The sequence below is a fragment of the Purpureocillium takamizusanense genome, chromosome 8 (genome assembly GCF_022605165.1).
Source record: "Purpureocillium takamizusanense chromosome 8, complete sequence".
In the NCBI taxonomy this organism is placed as follows: domain Eukaryota; kingdom Fungi; phylum Ascomycota; class Sordariomycetes; order Hypocreales; family Ophiocordycipitaceae; genus Purpureocillium; species Purpureocillium takamizusanense.
Window position 1 is genome coordinate 682,480 of NC_063075.1, and position 21,299 is coordinate 703,778.

A 21,299-nucleotide genomic window follows, 5' to 3' on the forward strand; every position below is an offset into this window, starting at 1 on the left:
CCAGCTATATGCGCGACACGCCAAGTGTCTCAGGAAGAGGTAAAAGTCGTAAATAGACTGAGAAAAGAAGCCAAACCACCGAACATCGGAATTTAGAGCGATTCTCACAACATGAAATGGGCTTCAAGAAGGTATAAGTACGACGAACTGTCCGGCTGCTGAAGAAAGCCGAAGCAAGGAGATCTACACAAGTAAACTCTGCACACCAGCACGAGAAGTGATCAACGAGATTACCTATCTCTCCAAAACTCAATATCGACATTCCAAGATAACTGCCACGCCGCATATATTCGCCACAATGAAGTACGCCGTCGCCACCGTTGCAATCCTTGCGACCCTTGGGCTGTCGTCTCCCCTCAAGTCGACAGGGCCAGCTGGAGCGGGCAACGCTCCCTCCTTGTCCCCAATCATAATGAAGAGAAAAAATGATGACATTGTCATTGACAAATTGACGCACGAACGACCAAAGGCAAAGCACGTCGCGCGCACATTTGGGGGCGATTCCTCCTCGCCATCATCTCAGGGGCCGACATCGACTGAAGGCGGGCCAACTGAAGGAGATTCATCGACTGGGGGGACATCGCCTACAGGAAACGACAAGAGCTGCCCGCCTTGTGGAAGCGGCCGTGGAAAATTCCCCGGCAGCGCTGACGGCGGGTTGCCATCTCGGCGCGCGAGGCGCAATGCTCGTGGTCAGGCTGGATCTAAGGGCTCTCCCACTGACACAGGCACAACCACCAGTACGGACGACCAGTCTACTGGTGATTCTGGTGATTCTTCGACAAACGACTGCCCCCCCTGCCCCGACAGCTGTCCAGGCGGGCCCAATGGCGGGCCCAATTCGCCCAATGGTTTGCCTGAGAAGTTCCCCGGTAATCCGTCCGATGATCCGTCCGGTGCTCCGGACAGTCCGTTCCCCGGTACTTCGTCCGAGGATCCGTCCGGTGCTCCGGGCAGTCCGTTCCCCGGCAGTAACCCCGGCACTCCGAGCAATGGGCTCCCCGGTGACACCGGTACTCAGGGTACCCGCGGCGGTCGATTCCCGGGTGCGTCCGGCTCTGCTTAGGATGCTTCCCTGACCAAGTCAAGCCTGAAAGCAGCACGAGCCCTGTCTGGCGGCGATCGGTGGAAACGAATCATGAAGAAAGTATTGGCGACTCGGGAGGCGCTGTTTAATCAAGGATTCTAGAACGGGGTGATCGACTTTGGCGACTGACTAGACGCAAGGGAGAACGCTTTCCTTCTAGATAGACAACATGGTGCTGTCAAGTTCGTCTCATTTGTTGTGCTTAGTCTGCCTCAGCTGCACTGGGCTCTCTGGGTGCCGTCAGTGTGTGAATTTGTGCCCGCTTACTTCGAAGAGTCTAGACAATATTCGCACGAGATGCCTGTAGGTCTACATACCTTGTCGTGAGAACGCTGCCCATCATTACTCATCATGGTGAGAGTTTGAAGGCTCACGGCATACATTGTCTATGATTCCATTTCGCCTCTTGACAGAGAATCGATATGCAGTTCCACTGTTGCCATGCCTTGCTGTCGTCGGTCCTGGACCCGCTGACCGGGCTGGGGTTGCGGCTTTCGGCCATGCCTGGATGGGAGGGATCGGAGAGGGGCGCTAGGGGTTCACTCTGCCCTCTGCACTGCACCCCTGATGCTTGTGCCTCATTCATGTTCTCGACGCTGTGCCTCGCGCAGCCTCTCCTGTCTCCTCAAGTTTGCTCTCCTTATACGTCGACAACATATTTTCAATATTTTGGTGCAATTGGCCGGGGCACCATCGGAAAATGACTCCTGGTTGGTCTTGCTCTTCCTAAGCCCTCGTTCCTTTGCCCCTTTGAACTTTGGTTGGTAACGACTGCACCGCCCAACAAGCTGTTCGTGCCTATGGTGCCAGGCGTCTTTGAGCCATTATCGCAGGCTGGCGGCTTAAAGGCTCTTCGTCTCAAAATCATGTATCGTCCGTGTTCGGAGATAGGTGCTGGTTACTACCCCAACAATAACACTCAGCACCTTTCCATGGATACATGGAAGGCTTCGCAGCCTCCGTCACGACAATCGCTTGGCCAGCACTGACCATGTTGTGCTCAGGAATTCGCTCTTTTCCCGGCATAGACTTTGGAAAAATTGGCATGAGATCGGCACTGTAAAGAGCATGTTTCTGGCTTCTGTCGGCGTCAAGAAGGTCGATTTCCCGTGGGCGGGGTGGCGAAGACTGCATGTGGTGACGACAGTTCTCGCCACGTCAGGCTGTGACGCATCTGGATCATCTCGATTGCCTGCGGCTTTGTTACACAAGGGTCCTGGGTCCCCAGCACGTTAGTGGTTAGTTAGCGACAACATACATTGCTTTTAGGAGGAGGGTAAGGAGGGGTGCAGGAAACTTGACAGTCGCTACGGGCATGTTCCGCTTCATGTTGCCCGAGGTTCACTCACGCAGCATCACCTTTCATGGCCGCGATATTGCGGCGATGAGGATGTTTGACTTGTGAACTTGAAGTCGTGCGATTATTGCTCTGTAAGTATCGTACCTGTTTCTCGGGGCAATAAGGTCCAAGATCGACGCGTCCGAGTGAGTATGTTCCCAGTATCACCTGCTTTAATTTGATGTTGACCGCTCGAACGGAGTCCGTCTTGACGTTTAGGGTACTAAAAGCGACGTCCCATGTAGCGCGGGACACGCGGGTGTCAGAAGGCGAGAGAAACCTTTCGCATGGTCCAGCGTCAGCTAGTGCGTCTACGTGTAGTGCGAGTCATGGTAACGCGCCCGCGTTTCTGAATTCTTGAGGCCACCTTTGCCGTTGATGACGACTATAATCTATGTCTCCAGGCTTCTATCAGGTCCAACTTTAGCATCGGTAACTCATTGGTTTTGCGATTGCACATCGAATCAGCACAATTGTGGATTCTGACGGTATAATTGTACCGGGTCCTGGGCGAGATGTGAAACTTGGAGGGCCAGCGGAGACATGTCGAAGCGGAAGACGTCACTTCCGAGGGCTAGTGGACAACATGAAGTCCAACGATGCGGAGAGGCTGATGAGAACGCCGACAGCTACCAGTGGCAAGCGACAAAGGATAGTTGCTGGGAAGATGCAGTGCTGTGTCTTTTGCAATTCGAAGTTACTTGCGTTGCTCGCGCACATAGTGGGTACATGTACGAAACTCGCGTGTCGGTCACACGGTACAACTGCGCTCGTGCACGTATCGTTACACAAGGGTCATACTACATGTCGGGTATGCCCAAGCCCCTGCGGAAAGGTACCCGGATCATGTAGCACCGTGCCGTAGAGGACATATTTACGAAGTAGGCATCGATGTTGCAGCGTGTGCACGCAGTGCTGGTTGTTCCATGAGATGGTGCGCAGATGTGCCGTTTCGCAGTCCATGCAGGGACAGCATAGGCACTGAAGCTGCTGTCTTTAAGTAGCACCTTCACGGTTGTGTGCCGCCGCTAGCACGCATGAACCGAGTAGCAGCACCGCTCCGCATTTCTGTTCCCATGCGGTACAGGCCCAGGTTTATTGTTCAAGGGCGCAGGATGCGCTTTGATGGCCTCCAATTATCTGATACAAGTGCCTCGTTGTTTGATTTTCCGACACTGTTCCCAGTGCGTGATTACATGCGAAACGGCAGCTTGAGGTTCGGGTGATGCTGATTTACCTGGGAGGAGAAGCAAGGAAGCTGTGCTCGTCCCTAGGCGCGCGATACATGCACCACAACACGAGGCTACATATGGGCAGCAGCACGAAGTGAACCCGTACAATGACGTTGAAAGATCCAGTTCTGGTAAAGCGAGCGAGGAAACGATGCGAGCAATGCTGGTGTGGTCGCACTGCGCGATGGCTTTGGCTTGTTTCGTACGGAAGAGCAGAAACTTTGCCTGTCCCAAACCGGGCGCAAAGTCGGCCAACGGCGTTTGTTTTCTCTTCTGAATAACAGAGAAGTAGCTCGAGGTGAGACTGTTGTCAGGCTACCTGTTCATCTATGGTGTCGAAAAGAGAATGTGCGACTGAAGCCAGTCCACCCCCTTGAAGCCTTTCGATTTTGGCGTGTATTTCGCACTTAGTAGTTAGTAACTGGCCGAGGGTTACCGGATGCTTCGATGCACCGGTATCCACTGAACGGGCTAGTTCCGTGTCCGAGCTCAATTGAATAAATGAGCACATAAGTACTACATGAACTGATGCTTCGTGACGCGGAGGAACTTTGATAAGGACTAGGTCATTGTAAGAACGGATGTTTCGTTAGGTAGACATGAATGCGGTACATGTCAACGTTGGATGCGCATGTACATGTGCTGCAACGACAATGTGCCCCGTGACGGCTCAACGGATTCCGCTACCGACTTGGCGATGGCCTCATTTCCGCCTTCTCATGCTCCATCGCTGCATGTTGGGGCGGTGACAAGGCCGGTCACGGTCACCCAAGGACCTGGACCCCTTGTGTGGCGCCACACTACATGTAGGGTTCGGTCATATCACTCGGTTGCCCGAGGTCACCATTGATGATGCGATGCACCTTTGCCTACTATAAGTCGATACCAGGCCACTCCTTGTCAGCACACGGCACGGTGAACGTGGTGCTGGTAGCCGTTACCGACATGAACATTGACATCCCAGCCGTCGCTCTTTCATACTGCCCGGTTTGGTGCCGCTGCTCCCACTGGACTCACTGCAGGTCGGTCCAATGTAGGGCCCAGGGTTCAGCAACTGTTCCTTTTGCGAGGGCTGATGACAGCCGAACTGGCGCGCAACCCGACCTAGAGCGGTGGACCATCGACACCAGACACTGATATTCCGGCGGGCCTAGCGACTGGGGCATGGATGCATGTGAGTTGTGAGCGCACGCGCGCCGACATGGGTAGCATCGCCACATTTGAACGGTGATCGCGGAGGGATCCCTCCAGATTAGTGTGATTCGCGGACCCAACAGCACGTGGACGATGCCGCGCGACGAGACGACGAGGGATCGACGAGCTGGCTTGATGACCGAAAGCAGTTGAGCTCAACCAAAGGCGTCGCGGGTCAAGATCATTGGTGATGACGACAGGGCACTGATGGGTGGCAGTGAAATGCTGGTACTCGACATGGCCGTCGCTCGACGCAGTCGCACGCTCTTACCAGCAGTCAAAGGCAAGAAGACTGAGCACTGGGGCGCAGGGCGAAGGCAAGGTCGCAGACATGGCAAATGACTACGTTAGCAGCAACATGAATATGGGTGGTGGCGTTGGTGTCGCGGGTGCAATTAAGTTGGCATGCACAGCCGCGCACAGCCAGACCGGCCCGGGCCCCCTCTATGAAGACACTGACACGACTGCTGCGTGCAAGGAACAGAAGAGATTGGAGATGGCGGCGCATCCTTGGATCAATGGGCGGGCGCCGTCAGAGTCTTGCTCGATATATGTTCCCGGGTCTGGACGCAGGCCGCTCGCTGCTAGTCAAGCAGAAAGAAAACCCGCATCTTTCTGTAAGTGGAAGAACACTGGAAGGGTCGGGAGATGCCGTTGGTCGCACGCAGATCTGCAGAAGCAAGCGTGGCGCGGCCAGATTGCGGCCACCATACTGCGGTCCGGGGGGGGGGATGGTGGATCGACCCCATCCATCGTCAACTCCACGCCCGCCCTGGCCCGCTAGCCAACCTTCAAGGGGAATGGCTCGGCGCGGCTCCTGGCGATGCCGAGCCCTACCGCCTCTTCCTGGCCGTCGATTGGCGCCTCCAGGCGGCTGTACAATGTGGCCGCCTTGGAGCGCCGATTCATTTTCGGAACGCCGACCAGCCGGCAGCAGCTAGCGCTTGTCTCGAGTCTCGAGTCTCTGACACGGTGACATCGAACATGTCCCAGACCTGTTGTAAATACAAAAGATTCGTTATGGCTCGTTGCGTCGGGCTTGTATGGGGGAAATCTGGAAAACCCCGCGGCCCATTCCCTCGTCTTCCCTCCCCCCCCTTTCTGTGGCCGCCCTATGCCGTCTCTCTCTTCAACGCGCAGCATTGATCGCATCTTGTCAAGTCAATTGGGCCCGGCCCGTGTACATATGTGACGCCTGACATCGGCCAACCGCCCGCCCCTGATGCATCTCGAAGACATTGTCACCACGGCGGTGCTGGCTGCCCGGGCGGCCGTGTCAGTGCTCCTCCCGCGACAGGCGCTGGATACGTCCCCCACGCAGTCTCAGATGAAGCCCCATGGCGACCTGGAGCAATATCGGAAATACGTGACGGGCAATCTCAACGGCACGACGCTCATCGTGCCCATCCCCCTGACGCGCGCCCGCGAGATACTGCCCAAAGAATACGAGTTCCTCGACGGGGCGGCGTGGCAGAGCATGTTGCCAGACTTTCCCAGCGATAAGTATCCGCTGATGGTGACGGCGGTGTACGATCATGACGTGGGCAGCAAAGGGTACGGCGTCTCGACCAGCGACTTTCATGTAAGCCTGGCGCGGAACAGACCTCACATGCAGTTTTTCAAGCCAACTGGACACACGCACTCGTCGCTACTGTACTAACGCGGTAGTAATTAATAGCGAGCTTCATTCGAGTTTCCATTCGTCGACCGACTGGGCGACAGATACTCGGCATTTCGCTGGACTGGCACCATGATGATCACGGCGAACCACATCGCCGTCCGAGGGGCGCGCCTGTACGGCATCACCGCCATCCCCTCCCTCTTCGAGCCACTCAATGATGCGTACGCCGGCGAAAGCGACGGCGAGGCGACATTCTACGCCGAGTCCAAGGCCGAACAAGGCAAAAGCATGCTGTCCATCAGAAGCTGGCCCCATCTCCACAACATACCGTACCCGATCGAGTTCATCCGCAACGTCACGAACCAGCCGACGTTTGGGGGCCCGCGGCACTGCGATCGGTACATTCGCCTGTTCAACACGTCGCTAACAGAGAATGACGCGTTTGCGCCGGTGCCGGTCACGGCAGACATCAAGGCGCAGCTAGCGCCCGTGACAGCGTCTGAGGATGCCGTCGAGTACAGGGGGGTCTACGGCTGGAGGCTGAGCACAGCCTTTGTCGAGCCAATACATCCCTGGAAGTGCGACCAACTTGCCGGCTACGCTGGCACTGGGCCGGGGGATAGCTCGCCGCCTGGGCCTCCAAAAGAATTGCGACGAGAGCCGTTCTCGTCGGACGAAATGCGTTAGCCGAGGTGTTTTGGGTCCGAGACTGTGTGTGCGCGACCGTGTATGCCGTCTCAAATAGCTCAGACATCCTGCCTTGCCAGCACAAGAGAGCCAAGCCATCCAAGCCAAAGCTATCATTTGATGCTCCGAGCTCACGGCCTACAGCATCGAGGTCCCTGCCGTGACCTGGAGCCGGTCAGAAGCCGTCCGAAATGCGTTTCGCCGAGAGGGCACCCATATTGCCGCTCGCCAGATTGGAAAACTCTCCTTGCTGTACCGCACTGTGCTGCCGCCGCCTCATCATTTACGTTTCCAATCGTCATTTGGTCGTACTCAACGCCAAGCATAACCGCCCTCCCCGCATGACGAGGCGGTCACGCGGTGTATTAAGCCAAGCTAACTGCCGGCCCATGTCGATGTAGCATTACGGTTGTGTCAAACGACCAGTCTTCTAGTGCGTAGATTTTTGTCTTCACGTTGTTGTCGGCTTTGTTCGTTGTGGGCGCCATAGCGCTGCGATGGAATGTTGCCTATTCTCCGGCCCGCTTCTTCCATCCACGCAATACGTTGATGGAACGAAGGGGGTCCCAAAGCTGAACGCCTTCTCGACGACCCAGCCTTGGCTGGCGTCTCGTTTACCTGTTTGGGCCGATTCACATCAGAAGCCGAGGGATACGATCTGCACGGTCTGGGAGCCAGCCTTGTCCTGATTGTCGCTGCGGTATACTACCAATTGATACAGAAGGTCAGATTCCTCAAAGATCCTTTAATAGAAAAGCGCAGGGCGTTTTGCATTTCCCCCGAGGACAGCGTCTTCGTCTGGCAGTTTTTTTTTTTTTTTGGCGCGCACATCTCCGCCAGGTCATATTGTTAGACCCCCATTTGACTCCATCGTCAACCCATTCGCGTCGACCAGTAGTAAACGACTCTATGGCTCGGAAACAATTCAAAATTGGCCGCAAGAATATGAGCGGACACTATGATGTCGAGTCAACCGACGGACAACACCTCTACTACGTGGACATGTGGAGTCTTGGCTCCGGAAAGCCCGACTTGACCATGCATGACGGCCCAGATAACAAGTCACCTATCGTCGCTGTGTCCCACATGCCTGCTCTGTCCAACAGCTTCAAAATTGGCCTCGGTGACCTGTCGCACCTCGATGCAATGATCTGGGAGGAACTTGCCAAGGAGCGCCTCACAAAGTCCGGATGGCGCTGGGCGACGGATCTACCCGACGGCACGAGAACACACCTCATCTGGAAGCGCACCAAGTCCGCTGCCGTCCAAGGCATGACGGTGCCGTCGATGAGCTCCCGCAACTTCAAGCTCCAGGACGCACTAACGAGCGAGGTGCTCGCCGTCTTCACGAGCGAGAGGACGTACAGGACGTGCGGCGTGCTGCAGGTCAACGTGGAACATGGGCGCGCCTTCGACCTAATGGTGCTGGCATCGTGTCTGACATTGTACGAAGAGTCGCGACGCGAGGCCCAGCGGTCGTGGTCAGGGGGGTCGTAGGACATCGTGGTGTGGTATGCTCTGTACAACTTCTGATGTTACCGCAACCTCGTGCATGGTCTTCGGGCCCCTGGGATCATGTCATACATGCCATGCCAGCGGGATTTGAAATCAACGATCGCCGGAAGTCAAAGCTTGCCTGAGTGCTTGTCGCATGGTTGCGCGTATCTTCTCAACGCGACATCAGATCAATATCGTATTGTGTTGTGGCTGTCTCTGTTTCCGCTTGTGTACCAACGGTCCTCACTTCAGGACCTTGATGTCTTGCAATTTGGCACAGAAGATGCGCTGTTTACCGAAACACAATGTATTTCCATATACCAACTCCTCTGGCGTGCGTACCGTAAGCCCTCGATGGCTGTGCTGGCCCCTTGCTTCACTGTTCCCACATCGTGCAGCCCCGTGCCACGCAGTGACATGACCGGACTAGCGCCGAGACCGACAAAAGTGCCTGAAGACTTACTAAAACAGTGATGGATGTGCGGTATCTGTGCTACCCAACCCATCGTCGGGAGGGGACTGACTGTCGACAGGCTAAAGTCGACATGGAGGGTCTGGCCTGGCCTGGGCCGACTGGAACATTACCAACGCCGGGCCACTTACTACTTGAGCGACCTGCAGTCCTGAATCTGCAAGCGCAACCTTGCGAGACCTCTTGAGGGTTTCTTTATTGGATGCTCCGTACAAGGAAGGTCCCTTGCCGACGGGGCCCGAGTCGACTGTTGTGAACATGTATCCATGTTCCTCCCACCCGGTCGCCAAACGGATCTGGAACTGGGCGCCCCAGCCCCTTTGAAAACCAAGAGAGATGCCGATAGACTTGGTCCCAGTAACGCATATTGTCGTAAAGACCATTAGACTTCGCTCCGAGACTTAGCTCCGAATATCAAGAGCGGATGTGGCTAGGCACAGGAGGACGACATCGGCCTCGCCTCCGTTCTTAGGTGGCGAAAATGATATGCCACCAGACGCCCGGGGAAAGTTTCGAGATGTTTGATTGGACAAGGGTCCTTCGGGATTAACTCCAGACTCCATCATTGGAGTAGGAAGTATCTTCCGAGCTGAACCCCTTTCCCCTCTCTCAAGTTCTCGATGCCGCCATCGCGATGCAATGACATCGTATCCGAGAGAAAGCGACATAAGGACAATAGAAACGTTGCTCAAAGCTTTTGCCCGTATAATAGTAGAGAACTGCAAGGCACTCTATGAGCGAATCGCGATGGAAGATCCGACACGAGGGCAACATTGACGGCACTGGGGTCAGGCGCGGGGTCTCCCCTGGCTGTCAGCTGATGCCAGACGGGCACAGATCAGTCTATCCCGGGCGTTGTCGCAGCCCGACATGACACAGTGGTGCCACCTTCCTTCTTCCTGTGTGCCCTGATTCCTTTGTTGGCCGCGCCTGGATGGGGCGCAAGCTGTGCTGGCGACCCCGGTATGCACTGGGGTGCTCGAAGCGGGTGGCCCCGATAAGCCATGACAACCCCCGGTTGTCTGGGCCAAAATATATGATAAAAAGACTGAGATTGTAAAAACATGGCGTCCAAAGACGGGAACGGTGTCCAAGGAGACGATGGCGGAGCCGAGGCACGAGTAAGGCAAGTGCGCCGCGATTCGGCTAATGCTTCCAAGCACCGACATATACATGTGTCAGTCATAATAGCGCCAGTCCGCGGACACAGGAAGACGCCAGGAGCCAAGTATCGTAAGAGTCATGCTTGAAGCTGCCAAGGAGGGCGTCGCAATGAGACTGAGCAATACCCACAAGCCTCATCGGGGTCAACCGTTGGACGGCAAGCCCCATCACAACATGAAGGAGGCTTGACCATCTGCCAAGGTAGGGACGGGTGGATATCACTGTTACCGGCCCCTACACCCTCTGTTTTCATGTGACGTAGCTCTGCGCGAATGGTCCGGGAAGTAGATGTGCCGGAGCCGGCCCAGGCCGCCGCCCAGCGGGGAGGCAGCGGGTGCCGTTGTTCATGACGACGTGGGCAGGGGGCCTGAAGCGGTTCGCCAGACGCAAGCCATTGAACATACGCACCACAGAGCATGACCATCATCTCCATAACAGACGTCGACCTGTTCGATGGCGTTGGCATCAAGCACGTGCGCAACCAGTGCTTCCAGGCGAGCCCCGGCAATGTCCTGGAGCCCAGGTCGTCGCCCGACGTGGTCATCGACGGCTCCGGTTGCACGTTGATGCCTGGCCTCATCGACTGCAAGGTCGATATTGATGCGTGTCCGATGGCGCTCCCGTCCTTTGCCGCATGCGGCGTCACAACCGTCATAGACCTGGTCAGCACAAGCGCAGAGAACCAAGCGATGCGCAGAGAGTCCCGGCACCCGAAGATGCCTAGCTACCTCGGGTGCGGATGGGTCCTTGGGCCCGAGACGGTCGCCTCAGAAGGATTATTTTCCTTTCGCGCCGTACGGGTCGTGAGAACGCCAGCAGAGGCGACGCGTCTTGTGGAGGAGCTGATCGCGGACCCGGCACGCGCCGACTACATCAACGCCATCGCGGACCAGCCGGGCTTGGACTCGGACACTCTGGAAGCCACTGTCGCCGCGGCACACCGGCACGGGAAGCTGGCTATTGCTCACACGTCGCAAACTAAGGCGTACGACGCGGCGCTGCTCGCCGGCTTCGACATCGTCACAGGCGTCCCCGTCGACGGGCCTTTACGCGCGGAGACGGCGCAGGGGTTCGCGCAACGAGGCATCGCCGTCGTTCCCACGCTTTTTTTCGTCCAGAAGGCGCTCCAGGACGAAACGACTCGCAATGGTCGCAACTTTGGCCACGCCGTCGCCGCGGTGAGGCAGCTGTATAGCGCCGGCGTCTGCATCTGCGCGGGCACGGCTGCTTACCAGCATCGCAGCACGGGCATCCCGTTTGGTACCAGCCTTCTCGACGAGCTGGAGCTTCTGTCGCGAGCGGGGCTGTCGAATCTTGATGCCCTTCGGTCCGCCACATTCGTGCCCGCAAGCGTGTTTCGGCTGCACGACCGAGGCAGCGTCGACCGCGGCAAGAGGGCAGACCTCGTGCTCGTCTATGGTAGTCCACTGTCCGACTTGAACGCGATGAGAAGGATCCGGCAGGCTTGGATCGAGGGAGTGGAGGTTCAGGTGGAGATGAAATTGGAAGTGAAGGCCGAGGCCGAGGCCGAAAGCAAGGGGTAAAGGAGGACTCACGACCTTTTAACATTGGCCCTTTGCCGGGCGAGCGTCCTGTAGCACATGCCCGGCTTTTGCGTGAAATTTCTTAGGCATAGTCCTCATTATCAAAGGAAAAGATGATTAAAGGGAACTGCGTTGTCTCTACCGCCCTGCATGGCCGCACATCAGCGTGTGGTTGCAGTTTTCTCTCACAACCTATCCTCACGCACACGATCTCGAGTGCGGCCTCGGAACCCGGCTAGGCTTGGGGAAAGGATAGGCAGCAAGAAAGAAAAGGCAGTGTTATTATTGCATTGTTGGAAAAAAAAAATTTGGTGGTAGAGGGCCGCCTCTCTGGTCACACGACATAGGGCCATATTCTGTCGCCCAATGTCAAGTTGACGTCATCGTCCCAAAGGCGGAGGGAGACATAAATGAGACTCCCAGCGGGCCTGTTAGATGACCAGTAACTGGCTGCCGGCGTGCTCCCAACCAAGGGGATCCTCCGGGGAAACTGGACGCCAGCACAGCTACCAAGGATGAGAGCGCAGCGTCACCACCCAGAGTCCAGCAGGCAACTTCTCCCGAAACCGCCGGGCGGGCCGGGGGGGACCCCGCCACGCGGCGAAGCTATCCAGAGATTCAAGCGCAGCCAAGTGAAGCTGGCATGTGATCGTATGTTTGTTGATCGCCCAACGCATCGAGTGAGGTGCTGCTGACTAGGGCGTGTTCCAGGATGCCGAAAGCGTAAGGCCAAGGTCGTTGTTGACCTCTTCCGCGGTTCTAGTATATCATCAAAGGACATCAACTCTGACGGAAGCAGTGCGATGGCCGTCGGCCATCCTGCCGGTCGTGCCTTGCAGCCCACGCCGAATGCGTGTACGCCGGACCAGGCGCGACCCTGAAGCAACGCCTGGCGGAGCTGGAGGGTGCATATGCAGATGCAAAGAGATCACTGGACGCCATGGGAAAGTCTGCGGAATGGAGGACTCTGGACCATTCAAGGCGTGCCGGAGACTCGCAGGGAGTCGACGATGTGTTCTCCCGAGCAGCCAGCGGCTTGGACGGGCGGCCAACCTCAGTCTCAGACGGCGAGCCAAGTCAGCGACTGCACCTACAAGAAGGAAGCCCCTCGACAACGTTTCTAACTTGGAGCGCCTTGGGGGAATTCAGGCCCGTATTGCCATTGTCGCGGTGGACGGCGGTGACACGCGACGAAGGGGTTTTGAACCATCTCTTCGCCTTGTTCTGGACCTGGGACCATTCACTGGCCCGGATCCTGCATCGCGAGCTCCTGCTCGACAGCCTCACCGCAGATCCAGAGGCTCCCGGTCACATAGACACGTGCTTCTGTTCCCAGCTCCTGATCAACTCGATCCTCGCAATCTCGACGGTGCGCAGACGCATATGCGTCGTCGTCTCCGTTAATGATACCTTGCTGACCAAGCCAGAGCTGTTTTTATAAGAGCGATGGCCCGAGCATGTTTGCGCTCCGCGGTAGTAGCTTCGCCGATGAAGCATTCCAGCTTCTTGCCATCCAGCAGGAACCCATCGAGGTGTCGCTGATGCAAGGAGTGGCCATCCTCTCCGTACACGAGATGACGTTTGGCGACTTACCCCTGGGCACGAGTCTGTTTTTCGACAAGCTCAGCGCCCTCAAGTCGTCCTCGACGGTTTTTGATGGGCCTGGATGGCTCGGGTATGATCGTGGGAACCCAAAGGCGAGCAAGGTGGAGCAGGCAATGGCGTCCATTGCCAACGGGTTCCACTGCCTTGACGTGTAAATGATGACTTGCTCTTTAGGACAAAAGCGTTGGGACGGCCTCATACTAACAGGGCTGGCGTCGCCTTAGGAGAATGAGCTTGATTGCGAACCGTCCAGCGACCGCGCTAGGTTTGTCCGGAACACCCCCGCCTCAAGAAGAGAGCGTCTCCCCGTTATGGACCCCCTATCCCGTCGCAGCGGAGCCGCAGCTATTGTATCATAGCCAAGTCAGCGCGGCCGAGTACGAGCTCACGCAAATGGCCTGTGAGTTTTTACCTGCCATAGAGGAAAGTCGCTCGAGCGTGGTGCCCGACTATTGCAGCTGCAAGGAGCTGTACGATCGCTTCCTCGCGTGGAAGTCATCCAGTCCAGACATGCTCAGATGTCAGACGATTCAGGCCCCGAGCTGGACAAATCTCCTGTATGGCGTTGCCCCAATGGCACCAAGAATGCCCCTGGACCTGGAGATGCAGGCTAACTTCGGCAGAGTGTGGTTCGAGCTGGTGTGCCTAAAGCTCCTGGAGCCGTTTCTGGGCCTCTCGTTCTTGGGCTTCGACGGGGGTGAGTCGGCTCGTTCGCTCTCACGATCGCACTGCGAAAACCTCATCTCGCATCTGTGGAACTATCGCGCTTCGTTCGGGATGCGGCTTGAGTGCTGGCTAGTGTACGCCTGCCATGCCTCGGTCGCGAGCTTGCTGACCAACCTGCCGCTTCCGGGTCCTCACGAGGACCTTCTCTGTCGCGGATGCGAGCTGCTGTTCGAGATGGGACACTATATGCCCCGGGCAAACGACCTTCTCCTGGCTCTCCAGGACGAAGCCTCCCTTCGGAACATCGAGATACCGAACGCGTGTAAGCCGTACCTCGACGCAGGCGCGGCCTTGGCACGGCGCATCAGCATCAGAAACGTCACGCCTCTGTTGTTTACGCCCGCAAGCGAGGGGCTAGAGCTGCCATCATGTCAGGTCACTTTCGGGAGCCACATAGAAAGACTGGAGGAGGAAGATCTGGATCAGCGCGACGGAGAGGGTCAGTATGTTCGAAATGAGCCCGAGTAAGAATGCCTCTGCAAGCAGTCAAAGTGCAAAGGGAGGCAGACTATGTGTGTAAGTGGGCTCAATGCCAAAAGGCGCCTCAAAAAGACAGACACTGAGTAATGAGAAACCCAATGCCAAGTGTGCAAATACTAAATGGAGACCTCCAGAAATGCTAAGAAAGTGAGTGGGTAAAATACGGGCATGAATGAAGCCTTACCAGGATGAAGTTGGGCCGAAGACTTGCGAAGCATCATGTCTGGTGCAAGGGGTGGAACCAACAATGGTTGCCCTTAGCGTATTACCTGGTCACATAAGCGATATGTTCGCAGATTTTGCGCTTGGGCCAACAGCAAACAGCCTGGCGTCTCATGTTCCTGCACACCCTCCTCTGCGGCTGTTTTTCAGTCTCTGGGGCCATGGTGTTGTTGTGCCTCGCGCTGCAGCACCTATGTTGGGTAAGCGGGGGATCGCAAGCATTCATCGCACCGGCAGGGCCAGGCGTATGTCGCTGTCAAGCTGACAACAGACTTGCCGAAAAGTACGGAGTACTTTAATGAGGGGATACGCACGTATGCCTGCCTGCCCTGGATCAGCAGACAGAGAGCCAAGGGGTTGTTGGCGCACTGGAGCCCCGGCCCCACGAAGCTCGGGCCCGAAGAGGGAGCCGTTTTAGGGAGACGGATGGCATTCTGCGACCGAGCATTGCGGTCGGCACCCGGCGTAACACACAGTCGTTATGTGATGATGGGGGCGGGTTGGCGTGTTGTTCCAATGCTACGCAAACATCACACATGTGGCTCGGTCTCGGGGCTCGCGTTTTCGTCCCTGGCCAAGACTCTCGCGGATATAGAGTCAGAGCGCCCGCCGACTCTTTGAGACAATAATACGTGACAAAAGTTCGCACACCGCCGCCATGCCGCCACTCCGAGTCCTCATCTCCGGCGCGGGCATCGCCGGCCCGGCGCTCGCCTTCTGGCTCGGCCGGCTCGGCCACACGTGCACCATCATCGAGCGCTCCCCCAGCCTGCGCGCCAACGGGCAGCAGATCGACCTGCGCAAGCAGGGCATCGAGGCGGCCCGTCGCATGGGCATCCTCGAGTCGATTCGCGCGCACCTCATCGACGAGCTCGGCCTCCAGGTCGTCGATTCGACCGGCCGGCAAAGGGCGCTGTTCGCGCGCATCGAGGACGACACCGCCGGCCGGCAGGGCTTCACGAGCCAGTTCGAGATGCTGCGTGGGGACCTGGTCAAGGTGTTGGTCGACCTTACAAGAGGAGATGCGGCTGAGTACCGGTTCGGCGTGTCCGTGGACGCATTCGAGCAGCAAGACGACGGCGTCAAGGTTACACTTTCGGACGGCACCAACGGTGTATACGACCTGCTCGTTGCGGCAGACGGCCAGGGATCGCGCATTCGCAGGATGATGCTCAAGGACGAGGCCGAACTAGATGTAACTCGCCACCTCGGCGTCAACATGGCCTACTTTACGATCCCGCGCCAGCCCACCGACCCGGACCTCGCCATCAGCTACACGGCGACCAAGCAGCGCTTGATATTCATACGGTGGCACTCACAGGCACAAGGGCAGGTCAACTTTGGGACCATGGCGCACGCAGCAGAGTTCGCCGACGCGTTGCAGCAGCACGACGACGCCGCGCAAAAGGAGCTGTTCGCGCGCACGTTTCGCGACGCCGGGTGGCAGGCGGAGCGGCTCGTCGACGAGATGAATCGCACCGACGACTTCTACTCGCACCCCATGGTGCAGGTCCGCGCGGGGGCCTGGTCCCGCGGCAGGGTCGTGCTGGTGGGCGATGCGGGATACGCGCCCACGCCGCTGACAGGCATGGGCACGAGCCTCGCGCTCATGGGCGCGTACGTGCTCGCCGGCGAGATCTCCAAGAGCCCCGACGACCTGCGCGCCGCGTGCGAGGCCTACGAGCGGGAGCTGCGGCCGTACGTCGAAAAGGTGCAGAGGATCCCCAAGGGCTTGCCGGGGCTGGCGTACCCCAAAGGAGAGTTTGGCGTCAAGGTGATCAACGCGCTGATGGGCCTCACAACGACGCTGGGGCTGGACCGAGCGTTGCAACATTCGCTGCTCAAGTCCAACGACCCGTACCGGTTGCCCGACTACCCTGCCCTGGCTGCGTGAGAGAAGATGGGTTGTCTGTCTGAACTTGTCAAATTTCTAAGGTGAAAAGCAACCTCGAATGGCGCCTACGTCTATAATGTAAAGTAGATCTATCTAATATACAACCCTGCTCAGCTCAGCTATATCCTGTACGCGCCCAACTTTCAGCGGCGGAAGCCGACGTCCTGAAGCCAATCCAGTGAAACCTGATTCATCAGCTGTGTCGCACCGACCTGGCAGTGCTCACCCGCCCCGTCCTCAGCCGTAAAGAGGTGGTGCGTCGCACGACTGCCCAGCTTGTCAGCCAGTCGCTTCGCCTCGCCGGGAAAAAAGGACTCGTTCTCGGCATCGCCCACAAACACCGGACAGCGGATCTTGTCGACCACCGAGTCCAGAGTGTAGGCCTGCGTCTTGTTCAGCCACTCGGACGGCGACGGCGTGTTGAACGACCAGAGCCCCTGGCCGATGCCCCAGCGGACAGGCGTCGGCGTCTTTGGGTTCGCCAGCAGACCCTTGATGGTCTCGTCGACGACGGTGTAGTTGCCTTGGCGCCAGAGCTCGGTAAGCTCAGGGCCAACCTGGTGCAGCATGACCTCACCAAAGTTGTAGAGGCCGTCGATGGCGATGACGGCGGCGAGGCGGTGTTCGAACGCGGCGGCGCGGGGGGCAAGATACCCGCCAAACGAGTATCCCATCAGTGCAATGGACTTGGCGTCAACTTCCTTGCGGCCCAGAGCGTAGTCGACGACCGGTGTGACGACCTTCTCCCATTCCGGGATGAAGCCCAGGTTCTGCTCGCGGCGCACGGTGGGTTGACCGGGGCCTTCAAACGTGATGGCATTCATGCCACGCTGTAGCACAGCCTCGACCATGACGTGGTACAGCTCCTCCTGCGCGCCGTCGTAGCCGTTGCACATGATGACTGTCGGCCGGGGCTCTTTGCTACCACTGCCATAGAAGATTGCCGGGATCTTGAACCCGTCGCCCTGGAGCGTCACGCGTTGGCCGGGGACGGGGAGGAGTGCGATGGCCTTGTTGAAAGCCGCGAGATGCTTCACCCACAGCTCGTTGATGCGCGGGTCCGTCCAGTTTCCGTGAAGGAAGAAGTCGGCGGAGCGCCAGTACGTTGCCTCACGGAAAAGGGCGTTCCTCGCGGAGACGGGGTGCTTGCACGAGTCGACAGCCTTGGCGATGCCGTGGACGCGCTCGGCAGCTTTGGAAAACTGCTTGTACCAGCTCTCAAAGTCGCCAGGGCGGATTTGGCCAGCAGCATCTAGGACTTCACTAACATCGGCACCTTGGTAAGAGGAGACGGCCAGCACCCGCAGGACCTCATAGTTGAAGGTGACGTCCGAGCTTAATTGAAGCATTGTGTGATTGCCGGACGGGCTTTGGGAAGTTGAGTTTCGAGGTTGGAGAGTCCGAGGGGCCCCCGACACTAGCTGCAGAAGTAGGAGAAAGAGAATAGTTATCGAAGCCATGAGTGTTTAATTGAGAGCGTCGCCGCCAATTGTAGTGTCTTCAAGGTAGCCAAAGAGGACAAGACTGGCTGATGGACGTAATCTAGGAGCATAGGAGCATGAAGAGTGCCATCTTGAGCATGCGCGCATGTTAGGCAGCCTTTTATATTGAATCTGCCTTTTTACAAGGCACGGTAATTCACGCACAAAGCGGCACGTTCGGCGTTCAAGTTCCTGAGATGACGTGAATGCGCGCGAGAACGCGAACTTGAACTAGGCGGTGCGATCGCGAGCGTGCGAGAACGATTTCCCAAGTGGGCAATTACTCAAGGGCCGCTTAGCCGCTTTTGGCGGATGCGAGCACGATGCCCATAAGCAGAACTGCCCGGAGGCTGGCGTCAAGCGCACTTATGCACAGCCCTCCTTCATCAGCCAGAAGGAGAAGACGCCGCCCGCCCGTAAGCCTTAGAGTGTGCTTTGACCTGCTCAATGGGCTGCTGCAGTACCGGTGCCCATCGGGTTTGCGCGGACAGCTCCTCGGCAATGGCCAGGACCTCTTGCGCCGGGCCGGGCCCGATCCACCACATGTGGCCATAGCCGCTGAGAAGAGCAAAGTAGTGTGCCAGTAGCGCCAGAGCCCTCGGCTCTTCCGCGTTGACCAGGTCAAAAAGCCGCCTTTTGATCACCATAGGGAAGACGACGAGGAGTCTGCATATGTGACCCTCGGGCTCGCCATCTTGTATGGCGCACTGCACGCTGCCGAGGAACGAGAGCGCCTGCTGGTAGGCGTCTTGCGACTCAGCGTCCCAAGGGTCCGAGTCGTCAGCCTGCCTCGTGAGCAATATGTCGAATGCAGTCGACCTGTCTTCGCCACTGTGCCCTTCATCCGCCATGGCGTAGGGGCTTCTCAGGAACTTCCAAGCTATCGAGTCGGGCCGCTCCTTGGCAACGTCCCACGCCTTTTCGTAGAGGGCCATGACGGTGCCGCAGATCATCAGCCACTCGGAAGGGGGCGAGTACGGCACACGGCCCCGCGTCTGGAGCATAGCGTAAGCGCAGACGCGCAGCAGGCTAGACGTCATGCAGAGATTGTCAACGTTCTGCGCGGTGATGTTTTGAAGTGACGCCTGATGCTCGCGCAAGGCCATGGCCAGGTATCGACGGTGCACGTCCGACGAGACGGCGGCGGCAGTGGCATCTGGCGCTGCGCAGGACTGGTGAAGCGCAGCGATGGAGTACATGGAATAGAGAAGAGAATCGCAGCATAGAGACTGCTCTGGGATGGCTTCGGCAAACATGGGCCGGCTCAGGTCGTCGATTGCCGTGCCGGGGCCGGTCTTGGCGACATAGTGGCGCATGAGGCCGGCCTCGAGCAGGCGCCGCTCGCGAGACTCAGGAGGGTCCGGCTCTGCCGAGCGGCTCGCCAGGCTGTCCGGGTCGTTGGCCGCATTCTTCCGGCGCTGAGAAACCGGGGTGGAGCTGGAGCTGGAGCTGTGGCCCGCCGCCTCTGCCTGGGGCCGCTCGTGCTTGTAGACACAGGCCGTGCCGTGGCGCCTGCAGTGCTGGCACTTGGGACGTTGCTCGTTACACTGATGGATCAGTGAGCTCCTGCCTGCATCGAGCCACGCTGCGCTGTGCTATTTACAGACGTTTCAGGCAAGCGAGGGGATGAATGCGAGCTCTGGACGCACCTTGACCCTCCGGAGCTTGCAGCGGGTGCAGCCGAAGCGGGACTTCTTGCAGTTGAGCTTGGGCGCGCGGACGACCCCGTCGGCGGGCTCGTCCAATGTGTACACGCCGAACATCGGCTCGTAGGCGAGTCAAGGTGGTGCGTGGAAACAATTGATGAATGGATTCGGGTGTCAGGTGATGGGAGGAGGATTGAGGGTGGGCGCGACATGGAGGATGCGTGGCTGACTCAGGGTCGTAAATGTCACGTGTAGCTGCCACCTTGCCACGAGGCAGGAGGTGCCAATCAATTTTGTCCACGCACGTTTCCAGCACGAGGTAGATGAGTCGACGACCAGCGAAGCGAAGCCTCTTGGGAACGACAAGAAGCGTGTGGGTAGCACCGAACGAACGGGCTCCGCTTCGCCCGACCTGACTTGACTTGGGCTCAGCGACCGGTCTCGAACGGCAGACGACTGACTCCCAAGCGCTCGCCGTCGCATGATCACCGACGGCTTCACAACACCAGACGCACGCACACGCACAGATGCCGTTATGAGCTGCCCAACGCTGGGCCGGCTAACCAACCCTTCATGGAACGTCATGCCATTGCCTGCGGTGAGCTCGTTTGCCCGACGGCGGATGTCTGACATCTGACCAGGATGCCAGGGAAGCTGCCAAGGTCTCCCAGATGCAAGCCTCAGCGTGCGGGTGGAGTGGATGCCTACCCCGGTCACAGCTGCTGCTGCGAGAAGTGGATTCAGCCAAGAAGGATCGGTGGAGAAGTGCCGGCTGCGAATCAGCATCCGCCGTTGCAGCTCCACGATTAGGCAAACGCCAAACAGACTTGGCATCGCTTCCAGAAGAGCACCGGTGGTGGACCGAAGGCGATGATGCTGCGGCTACCCCGGTGAGAGGCGCCACGACCTGGCCCGTTCCAGCCCGGAGGATGGGGATAGAGTTGGGGACGGATACGGGGGAGCGGGGAGCCGAACATAGGCAGCACTATGGATGAAATGGAGTTGGTTCGTGGCCACGGAAACGAGCGCAGCGTTTTTCGGGCTAGCAAACTGGCAAACGAGCGTCCCCAGGTCGCGAAGCACCTTCCTCTCTCTCTCTCTCCCTTGTGCTCACTGCAGCCCAGGGTTCGCGGGTGGCGGCGGCGGCTGTGAAGCCGGCCTCTCGGAGAGTTGTTGGGCAAGCCTCAGCCCGGGCAACAACCGGCTGGTACACGCCCAGCCGTGACGCCTGTTCGTTTGTCCGTCATTTATTTTTGTGACCCTAGCAAGAGATCAGATCGACAGCCAAGGAAGGGCAAGCAAAAATTGGCTTTTTTGGCTCTCCGCACCACTGCCGGCACCCGCGCCCGCAATTCAGCCCCCACGATGGCGCCAGAGGGCGCTATTGTGGAGCGAATTCAACGTCCGT

General features: G+C 58.0%; 8 protein-coding genes across 8 annotated transcripts; 5 read left to right on the forward strand and 3 right to left on the reverse strand.

Moving 5' to 3' along the window:
- Window positions 1-6,074: 6,074 nt before the first annotated feature.
- Window positions 6,075-7,160, forward strand: JDV02_008253 (uncharacterized protein; the record flags this gene model as incomplete). The annotated part of the gene is made up of 2 exons (XM_047989833.1): window positions 6,075-6,434; window positions 6,531-7,160. The coding sequence occupies 2 exons, from the start codon at window positions 6,075-6,077 to the stop codon at window positions 7,158-7,160; spliced, it is 990 nt and encodes a 329-aa protein (XP_047845838.1).
- Window positions 7,161-8,069: 909 nt separating this feature from the next.
- Window positions 8,070-8,867, forward strand: JDV02_008254 (uncharacterized protein; the record flags this gene model as incomplete). Its single annotated transcript, XM_047989834.1, has 1 exon — window positions 8,070-8,867. One exon carries the CDS (start codon window positions 8,070-8,072, stop codon window positions 8,655-8,657), a length of 588 nt encoding a protein of 195 aa, XP_047845839.1. The 3' UTR covers window positions 8,658-8,867.
- A 324-nt stretch (window positions 8,868-9,191) lies between these two features.
- Window positions 9,192-9,512, reverse strand: JDV02_008255 (uncharacterized protein; the record flags this gene model as incomplete). The annotated part of the gene is made up of 1 exon (XM_047989835.1): window positions 9,192-9,512. One exon carries the CDS (start codon window positions 9,510-9,512, stop codon window positions 9,192-9,194), a length of 321 nt encoding a protein of 106 aa, XP_047845840.1.
- Window positions 9,513-10,207: 695 nt separating this feature from the next.
- Window positions 10,208-12,055, forward strand: JDV02_008256 (uncharacterized protein). The gene has a single exon (XM_047989836.1). The coding sequence runs from the start codon at window positions 10,710-10,712 to the stop codon at window positions 11,835-11,837; it is 1,128 nt and encodes a 375-aa protein (XP_047845841.1). The 5' UTR covers window positions 10,208-10,709; the 3' UTR covers window positions 11,838-12,055.
- A 112-nt stretch (window positions 12,056-12,167) lies between these two features.
- JDV02_008257 (uncharacterized protein) lies at window positions 12,168-14,682 on the forward strand. The gene is made up of 6 exons (XM_047989837.1): window positions 12,168-12,488; window positions 12,549-12,571; window positions 12,637-13,206; window positions 13,265-13,593; window positions 13,667-13,999; window positions 14,066-14,682. Exons 1-6 carry the CDS (start codon window positions 12,353-12,355, stop codon window positions 14,634-14,636), a joined length of 1,962 nt encoding a protein of 653 aa, XP_047845842.1. The 5' UTR covers window positions 12,168-12,352; the 3' UTR covers window positions 14,637-14,682.
- A 489-nt stretch (window positions 14,683-15,171) lies between these two features.
- JDV02_008258 (uncharacterized protein) lies at window positions 15,172-16,878 on the forward strand. The gene has a single exon (XM_047989838.1). The coding sequence runs from the start codon at window positions 15,529-15,531 to the stop codon at window positions 16,762-16,764; it is 1,236 nt and encodes a 411-aa protein (XP_047845843.1). The 5' UTR covers window positions 15,172-15,528; the 3' UTR covers window positions 16,765-16,878.
- Window positions 16,879-16,907: 29 nt separating this feature from the next.
- JDV02_008259 (uncharacterized protein) lies at window positions 16,908-18,113 on the reverse strand (the record flags this gene model as incomplete). The annotated part of the gene is made up of 1 exon (XM_047989839.1): window positions 16,908-18,113. One exon carries the CDS (start codon window positions 18,111-18,113, stop codon window positions 16,908-16,910), a length of 1,206 nt encoding a protein of 401 aa, XP_047845844.1.
- Window positions 18,114-18,631: 518 nt separating this feature from the next.
- Window positions 18,632-20,008, reverse strand: JDV02_008260 (uncharacterized protein; the record flags this gene model as incomplete). The annotated part of the gene is made up of 2 exons (XM_047989840.1): window positions 18,632-19,792; window positions 19,895-20,008. 2 exons carry the CDS (start codon window positions 20,006-20,008, stop codon window positions 18,632-18,634), a joined length of 1,275 nt encoding a protein of 424 aa, XP_047845845.1.
- Between the last annotated feature and the right edge of the window lie 1,291 nt (window positions 20,009-21,299).

Bases quoted from the DNA above. Each gene is read 5' to 3' on its own strand.
- JDV02_008256 (XM_047989836.1), top strand. From the start codon at position 10,710: ATGACCATCATCTCCATAACAGACGTCGACCTGTTCGATGGCGTTGGC.
- JDV02_008257 (XM_047989837.1), top strand. From the start codon at position 12,353: ATGAGAGCGCAGCGTCACCACCCAGAGTCCAGCAGGCAACTTCTCCCG. The intron at 13,207-13,264 runs GTGCGCAGACGC...TGACCAAGCCAG, and splicing joins CGATCCTCGCAATCTCGACG to AGCTGTTTTTATAAGAGCGA. The intron at 14,000-14,065 runs GTATGGCGTTGC...TAACTTCGGCAG, and splicing joins CCGAGCTGGACAAATCTCCT to AGTGTGGTTCGAGCTGGTGT.
- JDV02_008258 (XM_047989838.1), top strand. From the start codon at position 15,529: ATGCCGCCACTCCGAGTCCTCATCTCCGGCGCGGGCATCGCCGGCCCG.